This window comes from Tamandua tetradactyla, chromosome 16, assembly GCF_023851605.1.
Source record: "Tamandua tetradactyla isolate mTamTet1 chromosome 16, mTamTet1.pri, whole genome shotgun sequence".
NCBI classification, from domain to species: Eukaryota; Metazoa; Chordata; class Mammalia; order Pilosa; family Myrmecophagidae; genus Tamandua; species Tamandua tetradactyla.
Genome location: NC_135342.1, coordinates 63,166,057 through 63,179,785, shown reverse-complemented (window position 1 = coordinate 63,179,785; position 13,729 = coordinate 63,166,057). Strand labels below are relative to the sequence as shown.

Genomic DNA, 13,729 nt, shown 5'->3' with positions numbered 1-13,729 from the left:
GCACTTATCACAACCTGCTATAATCGTTTCCTTACTAACTTAAAAGAGTAGGGTTTACTCTGAACTCTTGACTTCCAAGCATCTACAACAATTTGTTTAAATTAAGTACTTAATAAATGTTGATTAACAGAAAGGGCTTTCAAGACCTTCCATAATCTGCCTCTAATCTACCTACCCAACTTTATTTTCATCCCACAAATCCATTCCAATTAGCCACTTGCTTTACTTCCTCTCATATGTCATGCTCATTTTGGCTTTTGCTCAGGTTATCCCCTCAACTTGGACTGCCTTCCATCTACACAGAAATAACCTGCCCTTGAAGACTCAGACCAAATTTTCCTTTCCCCATGAATTCACACTCAACTCTTCTATCCTTCATTAGCCATTCCTTTTAGAGAAATAGTACAACACATTTCAGCAATTTTTCCCTATGTAGTAGTTTTCTCTCCCCTAATTTATCTGGAAGTTCTTTGATGCACACTGCAAATTGATGTTTAAAGATATGAGTGACTGGTTGTGGGTAGCATGGTACAGAGGAGAAAGCACTGTACTGGGTTTTAGTCCAAGTTCCACTACTCCATCATCAGGTGACCCAAGCATGGCACTGACCTTCTCTTTAATTCCTCATCTGTAAGATGATGCTTTACATTTTTAAAAATAAATGCCTGGTAAGATATTTCCTCTTACCCAAAGGAAATATTAAAATTTCTCCCCTAAAAATCAAGACAAATTCTAAGACACAATAGGAAAGTCACTTAACCACAGTTGAACCTCAGTTTAATCTTCCGTAAAACAAAAATAAACAGCCCACTCATCTCAAAGGATGGTGGAGATATCAAATGACAAAGTACAGTAAAAATGCATAAACAAAAATCCTGATAAAAAATGTAAGTACTGTTATACTGTTAAGTAGAAAATGCAAGCATTACTTATCATTCAGTTAGTTGGACAGTGTGCCAATTCATCCAAGGACACTGATTGAATCCTTGAACAGTCAGTCGGCACAGAACAACAGAACACTGTTCCATAGTCTCACGCTGTACCTTACCCCTTATGTACAAAGGCACACATTTGGTCACAAAGTAAAATAACCTTTATACAAGAAAGTCTACACAGGAGGGAAGACATCAGCCAAAGCTATCCTTGAGATCTAAGTTAAAACCTGGCTATGGTCCCTAAAAATGTTCTTAGAATTTTCATAGCCATTCTGAGAATAAATCAACTTCTCTTATATTTTGATAATAATCTGAGGTACATATTTTAGCATGAAGGGGATTCTATAGGAAATAATCTGGTTACAAAGATATAGCTTCTCATATAAGCATATCTAATCATTCAAGTGAAACAAAGTGCTATTAAACAAAAAGAAACAAGTACAAAAACATAAGCATCCTGGTAATTCAGCTGTTTTTTAAGAGTCAGATTAATGAACATGCAGTCTGAAACAAAATGTAAAATGTCTTCTCTAAGAGTCTCGCAACTTGTACAACAAACAATAAAGAAAGTGGTAGTACAAGAATCCAGACCAGCTTTTTTAACTTTACATCCTAATAGGGGAATTTGCTACTGTAGTAGTTGCTATTATGACATGTACATTTATTATATGTCCCCAAAGAGTCAAATTATACATATCACTCAAAATCTCAAACCATTCTGGATACAAAAAAATGTTCAATTCTGAAGTTGAATATCATACCAGGCCACCTCCTTTCTATACTTAACTTTTTTTTTTTTCTTTTCTAGAAAATTCAGGAACAATACTGTTAGAATCATTTTTAGGCAATAAAATATGAACTTTCAACAATATTCCAGTGAGAACTGCCTAAAAAAATATACATTTTTATCAAATATCAAACTTCAAGCTGGGCACTTTATACTGTTTCCCCTATGCTCTGCTGGAATACTTTTCTACATGTAGTTTACTTAATGTTCATTTAATTTCATAGCCTTAAAAATATAAATTTAGAAGCTTTCTGGATACACCTATTTCTAGCACAAAGGATACAGTAAATTCAATACACAATGTCTAATAGCTGAGTAGCATCACCACTTTATGTTTACAATCTGCATTATTAATACGAAGGCTATCTAATCTGCATGTCTTAATATCGGTGCTAAGAATCACTAGCCAAAGCTACAAGCACAAACTTACTGGCAAGTTTTAAGGTTCGAAGTGTGAAGAAAGAGGGAAAAAAAAAATCTAAGGGATGGGAAATTTAATGCAAAATTTAAGAATAAAAATGTACTATGCGAAAGGTGGTAGAAGAGCAGGAAAACAAAATTCAAAAAAGTCATTTGCATCCAAGAAATACAAACTTTCTTAACCTATTTACATAAAACAATTGTTATTCTTATCCTGCATTGCTTTTCAGGTAAAATGGAGCCCTGTATTTTAACAATATGCTTTCCTGGGTATCTTTGTTAACTCACAAATGCCTTCATAACCTGGTCCTATCTCTCATTCACACGTTTAAACATTTTGTTCACTGCTGTATTCCCAACCATTAACAAGAGCCAGGACAGTGAATCAAAAAAGCCAAAATGCCCTTGGGGGACTGGGGAGAAAGGAGGGAATATTAAACTTTCCCATTTGGAGCATTCTTGATATTCTTGGAAGCAGTGGGGACAAACAAATCAATAGGCTGAGGCTTCGCTCTTGGGTTTCAGTCCTATGGAACTTATTCCTGAAAAGGATAAACTAAGCCTACTCATAATTATGCCTAAGAGTTCGTTGCTCAGGTGTGGCCTTTCTCTCTAAGACAACTCGCAGGTGAACTCAATGCCCACCCCCCCCATGTGGGACATGACTCCCAAAGGGTGTAAATCTCCCTAGCAATGTGGGACAGCACTCCTGGAATGAGCCGGGACCCAGCATCATGGGATTGAGAAAACCTTCTTGACCAAAAGGGGGAAGAGAGAAATGAGACAAAATAAAATCTCTCAGTGGCTGAGAAATTTCAAATAGAGTCGAGAGGTTATCCTGGAGGTTATTCTTATGCATTATATAGATTTCCCTTTCTGGTTTATGGTATATTGGAATGGCTGGAGGGAAGTTATCTGAAACTGTTGAGCTGTGTTCCAGTAGCCTTGACTCTTGAAGATGACTATGATACAGCTTTTACAATGTGACTGTGTGATTGTGAAAACATTGTATCTGATGCTCCTTTTATCCAGGGTACAGACAGATGAGTAAAAAAAATGGATAAAAATAAATAAATAATAGGGGGAATAAGGGGTAAAATAAATTGGGTAGGTTGAAATACTAGCAGTCAATGAGAGGGAGGGGTAAGGGGTATAGAATGTATGAGTTTTTTCTTTTATTTTTTTTATTTCTGTTTCTGGAGTTAAACAAATGTTCTAAAAATGATCATGGTGATGAATACACAACCATGTGATATTATGAACCACTAATTGTACACCAAGTATGGAATTATGTGTGTGAAGATTTGTCAATTAAAATAAATTTTTTTAAAGTGCTAGGAGCACAAATTGTTATCAGATGAATAATAACCCTTTGGGAGAGGTATTATTACCACTTAATTTTACAAATGAGGAAACTGAGGCTGAGCAAGGTTTAGTAACTTGCCCAGGCATACCATAAATAGCAAAGCCAGAAATAAACTCAGGTCTGTCTGACCACCAAGTCCTTGCTCATACTCTACCCTTACTAGGCAGAAAAACTTAATGTCCTGCACTTCTGTGTCTTTACTGATGAAACTCTCTCTTCTTAGGGCAAAGCTCTCATCAAGCTTCAACCTTTTCCTGTACATCCTCAACCTCTGATTTCCACTGTGGACTTATGTACAACTCTCTCTCCTTTGTGCTGTGCCCTCTCCAGACCTGTTATAATAGCACTTTTAGCCCCTTACTATACTTACCTACTTAGCTCTCTTATTTTAACTCTAAGCTCTCTGAGGGGAGGAGTCAAGCGTCTCTGGCATATGATAATGTTCAATAAATGTTTGATGAATTAATTAATGAACAATCCCTACAAATCACTGGGACAAAAAGGGGCCCTATAGCTCAGTTCCCTAAGCACAGGCAACCAGAGATACGGCATGAGGGTGGCAAGGACATGCTTGAAATTCCCTGCCCACAACATAAAAGAGCATCACTGTGCTATATTAAAGCAGTTTTCAAGTTTTGAGACATCTAATTGAAAGGACAATACAGTATGAAAATCTTAAGGGCCAAGCATAAAATCTATCATTTAAAACTGGCCTACAAGTCTGGGATCTGTCCTGTAACTACTTGTTGAAGAGTGCTTTGAAAACTATTGCTTTTTTATTTCTTTGCTTTGTATATATATCATATAAGAAAATTTAAAAGTTTAAAAAAATTATCTATATTCAAGAAACAAAATCAAGTTTTAAAAAAATAATGAGGGGAAAAAAAAACTGGCCTATCAGGAAGGGACACCAGCTCTCAATTTTAAATATCGCTTGACTGTTTCAATTAAGTCACTGTTCTCAGTGACTTTGCGTATTTGGAGTAGTTTTATTTTTTATACTCCTTGACTTCAAAATGAAATGTCATAAACCTACCATACTGACTTACACCAATAAAGACAAAACTGCTTGTCTTTTACCAAATAGGAAAATAAAGTAGAACCTGTGTGTTACGTAAGAAGCATTCAATAAGTATGCCATTGTAAATTATCTTTCTAAAAGCAGATGTGTCTTCTTTAGGCTAATGAATACTGGGTAGTATTTTCTAGATGGTTTTCATTTTACTGATAGGAAAACCAGGTTCAAACTATATTAAAAAAAAACAAACAAACTTTTTTAAAGGTATCTTGTAAAGGGCTTACTGTTTGCCGGTCATCACTGAGAACTACAAAAACAGTACTGAATTCAGTATTCTGGCCCTGGGAATTTATAACCAAATGCTTAGCTGGACTAATTTCAAGGTACACATTTAAGATAAAAAAATTTTTTTACACACACACTGCTCAATCATAACCTATAATTTAACTCCTTTTTTTAACACTAATTTCTGACAGTGAGTTGTCTAGCCCCACTACATAGTATACGGGATATAAAAAGGACTTATAAATAGGATATTATAAAAGCCAGACTCCTTAATTTTACAATTGGAGCCCATTAAATCACTGACTTGCAAACTAATACATTTCTAAATATTCTCAAGCAGAGTTGGAAAAAAGTGAAAAGCATTTTCCAAAGCTAGAACTCTAACTGCTTAGTCTGATGATTGGTTCCCCGACGTCCATCCCTTCTCTCCAGTTGCTGCTCTGCCAGGAATACCCTCCTGACTCATCCCTGTCTAAGTCCATTACTTCCTTTGAGACCTGGCTCAAGTTTCAGCTCCCTGAAAAAGTCCTCCCTGAGTAACCCCCATTTCCACTACTTCCTAACTTTGCATTCTCTTGACACTTACAGTTTGCAGTAAATAATCAAGCTGTTTTTCATTTTTTCTACCATTTCCCAAACGAGACCAAGCAGGGACAGCATCCTCTACTTCTTTTATATTATCATCTACATAGGCAGCTAATAAATGCTTATTAAATGATTAAATCACCATAAAAGAAAGAAAGCCTACCGCGCAAAACTTTCTGAAGCAACCACTTGGCTTTTCAGATCACATTCATAATACTCTATCACCACGCATGAGTCCTTAGAGGAGATGAGAATATTGCCTTATTTCCAAAAATTCATCATAAAAGATCCAGGCTACAGATTGCTATCATATCTCTCTCTCTAAGATAAAGAACAATCCTACCTATTCAAGCATAGCTTGTTATTTGCCATTTCAAGCTTCTTATATAAGAAAAGGCTTAATAGTCTTGAAGCAGCACGCCGGTGAAGGGTAGGAAGCTGGCACCGGTCTCTTGCAAAAGGGGCAAAACTCTAGTTGGCAGTAAATGTTCAAACACGTGAGCCTCCACTGTTAAACAAGGCTCATTAACCACCCAAACTTGCTGTTTCAGCTTTCTGGACTCAATGAAGTGCTATGATCTCCTTTTGTTATTGTTGAGAGCCAATGATGGGTTAAACTCCCATAAATTAACTGGCGTTTTGGTGGTTTGCCCAAGCATACTGCTGGCATCAGTGTGGATGAATTTTTTTTTCACAGACCCGCCCGCCCCAGGCAGCCAGAGGTGAATGAAGAAAGAGCCAACCCGGCCCTTCTCAGCCGACAAACCGAGACCTACAGAACTCGAGCCGTCCGGTCTTCCTCTAGTTCTTAGTGTCAGCTAATCAGGCAGGGGGGAGGGGGGAGACATCCTACGCGGCTGCTTTGGACTGACCGCAACCCAGCCTCCCTTGGGGGCTCTAAGCCACGCTTCGGCGGCTGCCCAACTTTTGCTACAAGGAGCATCAGTTTTTCCACACTGGAAGCCCCCAGAAAACTGGGTCCGGGGAGGGACGCGCCACGAGGAGCGGGGACGGACAGCATTCCCGGCGGGGTGGGGGGGGAGAACAGGCCCTCTCCGCAAAGGGGGCAGGGTGACAGAAACAAAGTGAGCGCAGTGAGCCCGAGCGCCGCCCGGCCCGCCCGCCGGCCCCGCTCACCCTCCAGCAGCACCTCCTTGCCCGCGCGCTTCAGCGCCTGCACGGCCTGGTCGTGGGTGGCCTGGCGCAGGTCGGTGCCGTTCACCGACAGGATGGCGTCGCCCAGCCGCAGCGCCCGGCTCTGGTCGGCGGCCAGCCCCGGGAAGATCTTGGAAATGAGGATCGGCATCCGGTTCTCGCGGCCGCCCTTGATGCTGATGCCCAGGCCGCCGGCCTCCTGCTTCACTACCCGCACCCGGCGCACGGGCGGTGACGCGCCCGCCTCGCCCGCCTGGCCCCGCGGCGGTGCGGGCGGGCTCGGGGGCCCCAGGCCGCGGCTCGGGCTCCCCGGCAACGAGTCGCCGGCGCCGCCGCCGTTCGGGAGGCCGTTGAAAGCGGCCGCCCCCGACCCCAGAACCGGCTCAGGCTCGGCCGCCGCGGCGTCGCCCGTCAGGCTCAGGCTCTCGCCGCTTAGTTCGGCCACCACCCGGACCCAGCGTTCCCTCAGCAGCAGCTCCACCAGCCCCGCTTTGGTGGCCCGTGTCCACACCGCCATGGCCGGTCCCGCTCCCGCCGCTGCAGTCGCCGCAGCTACCCTCATTCCAGTCAGGCAGCCTCGGCGCTTCCCCCTTCCCGCCCGAGGGGGTGGGCCCGGCACCTCCTCCCGCAGCGATTCATTATTCATGAGACGCCACGCCCACCTCCCGAAGGGGCGGGGAGAGGCCCGCGCAGCCGCTTCCGGGAAGGTAAGAAGTTGCTGCGAGTGGGGTCCCTCAGCCGACTTGGACCTGGTCAAGCGGAGCATGGTGGGGCTCCCTTGCACGTCGTCCTTCCATTCGTTCCCCCCTGCTCTATCAAACCCCTGTTCTCTACCGTGCAATTCACCTGAGCTGCCTGGGCACAGAAAGCAAATTCAGTTTCGAGAAACACTTTGCAAGCCTGCAAGATCTGAGTTGCACATTCACTCTTGCATCGATTGGTTCCTTCCGTATTTATTGAGCGCTCAGCCGTGTGTCTGGCTTCTGTTGAGGCCCTAGAGATGAGCTGAATAAAATGTACCAGAGCTAAGCGCTCACGGTCTAGTGGGGGAAGAAAGGACATAAACAACCAATAGGGATGATTCTATGTGCTTAATGACAGAGAGCAGAGTGAAAGGAGCATCTGGTTCGGCACAGGAATCAGCTTCAGAGAGGCGACAGGGGAGGGCGATCAGCTCAAGAAGAGGAAACTATAAGCAAAGGTCCAGTGACATGAACCCAAGCACTTGGCCACTCTGCTCTGTAATACTTTTTACTTGCCTATAATTTGAGAGGGGACCATGTGTTCTTCAGCCCTGCAGCCACAATAGGTAAGCTTCAAATATATTTGCAGAATGATGTTACTTAGGAAGATGCCAAAATTCCAATGTGAACAGAGACAGATAGCTTCAGTGGAGGCCGCAGGCTATGAATGTGAAGTGCCTCTGTAAATCTGGGGGCCATGATCTCTTTGTTCTGGGGATCCCCAGAAACTGTATGTCAAATTTAGCCTCTAAGGTAATTTTTAGAGCCCATAGCTTTTATTCATTTTGCAGAGAACTCCCAGGACAAAAGACCCCAAACTGCTGCTGTGCATATTGCAGAACCTGCAACAGTTTTTATCTGAGGACTTAAGTAGTACGATAATCTGTCCACCTTTTCCAGCTTCGTGGAAGAAGAGCTGAAAAAAAACTGAGCGCCAAAAAGCCAAAGGCTCTTCCTGTCCAGAGTTCATGGTGAGGAACAGAGATCACAACTCCTTCAAATCCTCCTACCTCCTAATCCAGTGCTTTTCACTAATATGTCAGACCTCAATAATGAGAAAGAAAGTAGATTTAAGGTTACCAGGGCCTGGAGTGGAGAAAGGGGAATTGGGGAATAAAAACTAATAGGTACAGTTTCTGTTTGGGTTGATGAGAACGTTTTGGTAATGGGTGACAGTGATAGCAGCACAATATCATGAGTGTAATTAATATCACTGAATTGAACATACGAAAATGACTAAAATGGGAAATTGTGTGTTGTATCTATGTTACCACAATAAAAATTTTAAAAAGGGGGGGATCCAGAAATCATATTGCTGAAAACAGAGCTCTCAGCAAAAACATGAGGTCAAGGGGCCCTCAAACTTTCCTTCAGCATTAAAAGTGAAATCCCATGTTTCCATTTTGGGGCCAGGCAGGCAGAAGGAAAGTGCATCAATTCCTGTAAAAGGGGCTATATACCTAATTGCTTGTGGAGCACACGTTGAGGCTTATAAACCATGTCCATGCACCACTCTAAATGCACATTCATATGTGGGCAGAAACTTCTAAAGAGCCTCCTATACCAGGAATGAAAACAATAAGGATATGGGCTGGGAGGTACCCACAGCCTAAAGAAAGAGTTTAAAATGAGAAAAGTATCCTACCAAAAAAATCATTACAATAGATTCCTATTTGCAATTAGTGGGACAGGATTTCCCAAGCTGCAAACATCAGCAAAAGCTCAACCCTCCAGCTGTCTCCTGAATCAACTGCAATGAGGCCAGCTCGCTGTCTTGGCAGGTCCCGATGTGCCCAAGTGCACCTGCAGTCACAGACATTTCTGGATTTGCTCCGCTGAGGGGTGAGCCTCCAGAGGCCTGAGTTATATGAAATTTCTGCTTATTAGAGAGCACTTAGTTGATTCCTTAGAGTATGAGCACTATTTTTAACACTTTAACACTAATTACTCAGGGGTTAGATACTTGAGGACACTTTTAAAAGCAAAAGGGAAGTGCTGGAAAGTCTTTCCAAGACTATCAAAACCTTTTGGTCAACAGAGTTGGACAAAGTCAAGGATCTTCAAACTAGAAGTGAGGGCACTTACACAAGATAGCAAGTCATATAACAAAATATCTAACATTTAGAGAAGAAAGCAAAGATTGGTATTTGTATGATTACATGAAGAATTTTCCTTAATAACCTTTTTAAATCCCTCCATAAAAAATGCCCAAATTCTCCAAGTGTATTTACAAGGCCCTCCACAATTAGAATCTGAATTAACTTGTCAACATTCTCTTTCATTACTATTTTCAGATCTGCCAAACTAATGCAGTGTCCCCCAGTGATATCTTCCAAATATCTGCCCCCTTCAAACTCATTCCACCTAACAAGATCTTATCCCAGCTTTAACTACTAGCCAACTGGTGGGGATTCTTCTTTTGATGTTTTTCCTATGCCTGTTTTTTTTTTGTTTTTGCCCAAGCAGATTATAATGTATGAAGGATAAGGAACACCCATTGACTTATAATTATTCCCCACTATTCCAAACCGATTGCCATGCACAGAAGGAACTCAGCATGTGATTGATTGAAATCCAGTGCTTCTCATACTGTGATTTTTTCAAATAATCCCTCTGATGGTTATTGGTTTCTTTTTTTTTTTTTTAACAACTCTTTTTTTTTTTTTATTAACATGGGCAGGCACCAGGAATCAAACCCAGGTCGTCTGGCCTGGCAGGCAAGCATTCCTGCCTGCTGAGCCACCGTGGCCTGGTTATTGGTTTCTTGAAGAGTGAAAATGATCATCTAGGAAATCTCAAGTAGTCAGTGAAAATATGCTTACTGTGGATAATGAAACCTGAAATAAAGAGTATACCTATGTTTCCACAGTTTCTTAAAGACAGTGACACAGCTTAGGTAATTCTCTCAACAGACATTTTATCTAACTCTAAAAAAGGAAATTTCTGATTCTTGCTAACATTTATTCCTATCACCTATCAATATCTATTCTCCTCTACTCAAACTGTTATCTCTATTATTTCTCTAAGGGAAAAAGGGATCATTGTTACTTTTGAAATAAGGGTGATTAGGTCTCTCAGTTTCACCTTACAATTTTGTGACTAAGGTTCTGATTCTTGCTCTCTTAAATCCCATATTTGAGGGGAAGAATTTTTTTTTTTTTCTTCTCCCTCCTACTAGATATATAGTAAGTATAGCATGGTAATTAAGAACACAAAGTTCAAATGCTGGTTTGGTCACTTACCAGCTATATGTCAATGGTCTAGGGACTGAGGTCTTTGGCCTTAAGTTTCTTCTATGGAAAAATTCAGAAACCTTCTACCTCTAAGGGTGGTTGTGAGGATTGAGTGGGATGATGTATGCAAAGTGCTTAGCAGTACAGTGCCTGCCACACAGTAAAGGTTCCACAAAAAGTACTCAACTGCTGTTATTATTACCTACTGACCTTCAGTTGAGAGTTTATACTTTATCTAGGAATGAGTATGCCATAATGCCATTTGATTCCATGCTTAAAAGGTAAATGGTGTGGCAATTTCCATTTTTATAGCACCAGTGTTTATAGCAGCATTATTCACGTTTGCCAAGAGATGCAAGCAGCCCAAATACCCATCAATGGACTAGTGGATAAACAAGTTGTGCTGTATACATACAATGGAATATTACACAGCAGTAAGGCAGAATAAAGTCATGAAGTTTCCAATGACGTGGATGAATCTTGAGGACATTATCTTGAGTGAAATAAGCTCAAACGAAAAGGAAAAATATTGTATGGTCTCACTAATATGAATTAACATTAATGAGCAAACTTTGAGAGTTAAAGTTGAGAAACAGGTTTTCAATAGATAGAAAGAGGGTAGAGATTGGGTATTTGATCCTAAAGGAGCACAGAATGTGCAACAGGATTGACTGTATAGATCTAGAAACGGATAGCACAATACTATCTGATGGTAGCACAATATTCTAAGTACACTGAACAATAAGTGTGAGTATAGATGAAAAGAGGAAGGATAGGGGCATGTATGACACCAGAAGGAAAAATAGAAGATAAAGACTGGGACTATATAACTTAGCAAAACCTAGAGAGGTTAATGATAGTGATTAAATGTACAAATACAAGAAAGCTTTTACATGAGGGAGAACAAATGAATGCCAACACTGCAAGGTTGAAAACGGGATGGAATATGTAAAAAATACAATCAATGCAAACTAGACTTTATAGTTAACAATAACATTGTAATACGCTTCCAGTAAATGCAACAAAGGCAATGTACCAAAGCTAAACATAACTAAGAAGGGGGTATAAGAGAAGGGTATGGGGTTCTTGATGTTGGTGTTTCCCCTTTTTAATGATTTTTTTGTTGTTGCAGGTGCATAGGCCGGGAATCAAACCTGGGTCTCCCACATGGAATCTCCTTTTTATTTTTTTTCTTCATTTTTCTTTTTCTTCCTTTGTGGAAGAAATGGAAATGTCCTTATATAGATTGTGGTGGTGAATGCATAAGTAAGTGATTATACCAGGAACCACTGTTCACTTAGGATGGATAATATGGTGTGTGAATAAAACTTTTTAAAAAATAAAGATACAAGTGCTGGAGAAAATGCGGAGAGAGGGATATACTGTTCCCTATTCACTGTTCATAAAGAAGTAGAATGGAGCAGACCACATGGAGGGCAGAGTGGTGGTTCCACAGGAGGCTAAACACAGTAATATGATCCAGTAACCCCATTATTAGGTATATACTTAGAAGAACTGAAAGCAGGGACAGAAATGTACATTTGCACACTAGTATTTATGGTGACAGCATTCACAATTTGCAGTAGATGGAAGTGGTGTAAGGGGACATGATGAACTGAAAGAACTGTGGTCTATGCATACAATGGACTATTGAGTGGCTACAAGAAGGGATGAAGTTGTGAGGCATGCACCTAGGTAAAGACATTATGTTCAGTGAAATAAGCCAGAAACAAACAAAAAGACCAACATTATAATGCCTCACTAACATGACTAATTATAAATGTGCAAACTCAAAGAATTGAACCTAAGAGCACAGATTATTAGGGGAAGGCTTACTGTAAAGGTTCCTAGATTGTAAGCTATTACAGCAGTCATATATTCGGGAGTTGTGATGGTTTTTCTAAATTCTGAGTTGCTGAGCTCTGTGTGTATAATCTGCTCAGTTGCTGGCACTTTGGGTATCTATGACATCTGAGACTCAAGACCTAGAGTTCTGCAGCTATGAAAGTCAGCATTACCCCATACACCATCTGTTAAAAGAGGTAAAGAAATCAAGACTTCAATTAGAGATATGAATGAAGCTGATCTGGTTGGGACTAAGGTAAACCAGACTAAAGGGTAAAGGATAATACTGACTTTCAAAACTTCAACTTCTGTGTGAGACCAAAGGAAGAGATGTTTATTTGGTACAAAATTCACATTTCAGTAACACACTAACTTGTATGGTCACTTATTTGCACAGCATAATTACATGGAACATTTGATAGGGAGCAAGATCTTGTTGGTTTGTACAGGTTGGTGTGATGCCCTGATACATCCCTAGTAATTTGGGCAGAGATCAAAAAAGTCTTTGTAAAGCCCCCATGAGGGACTAGGGGGAAATGTGGAAATATTAAACTTGCTCACCTGGAGAACTCCTGATATTCTTGCAAGCACTGGGGACTACCAATTTAATAGGCCAAGCCTTTGATCTTGGGGTTTGCCCTTATGAAACTTATTCCTGGCAAAGGAGAAGCTAAGCCTACTTGTGAGTATGCATAAAAATCACCCCCAGAGAACCACTTTTGTTGCTCAGATGTGGCGTCTCCCTCTAAGCCAACTCCAGAGGTGAACTTACTGCCCCTTCCCTATGTGGGACATGACTCCCAGGGATGAGCCTGGACCTGGCATTGCGCGACTGAGAAAGCCTTCTTGACCAAAAGAGGGAAGAGAAATGAAACAAGATAACGTTTCAGTGGCTAAGAGATTCCAAATGGAGTCAAGAGGTCATCCTGGAGGTTATTCTCATGCATTACATAGATATACCTTTTTAGTTTTTAGTGTCTTAGAATAGCTAGAAGGAAATACCTGAAACTGTTGAATTGTAATCCGGTAGCCTTAATTATTGACGATACTAGTGTAATAGCTTTTACAGTGTGATAGTATGACTGTGAAAACCTTGTGATCGACACTCCCTTTATCTAATGTATGGACAGATTAGTAAATAAATAAGGACAAAAAATCAATAATGGAGGAGGGAGGTATATGCAATGTTTTGGGTGTTCTTTTTTGTTTTTATTCTTATATGTATTTTTTTTGGAGTAATGAAAATATACAAAAATTGTGATAACGAATGCACAACTATATGATGAAAACAGTGAACGACTGACTGTACTCTTTCAATGATTACAGAGTATATGAATATATCTCAATAAAATTGCAT

General features: G+C 40.7%; 1 protein-coding gene across 1 annotated transcript in view; it reads right to left on the bottom strand.

Annotated features, from left to right (window-relative positions):
- The window catches only part of SNTB2 (syntrophin beta 2), a 158,209-nt gene extending 151,052 nt beyond the window's left edge, over window positions 1-7,157 (bottom strand). The window contains exon 1 of the mRNA XM_077132848.1: window positions 6,534-7,157. Within this exon, the coding sequence (XP_076988963.1) occupies window positions 6,534-7,113 (580 nt within the window). The 5' untranslated portion in view covers window positions 7,114-7,157. The remainder of the gene's footprint in view (window positions 1-6,533) is intronic.
- Between the last annotated feature and the right edge of the window lie 6,572 nt (window positions 7,158-13,729).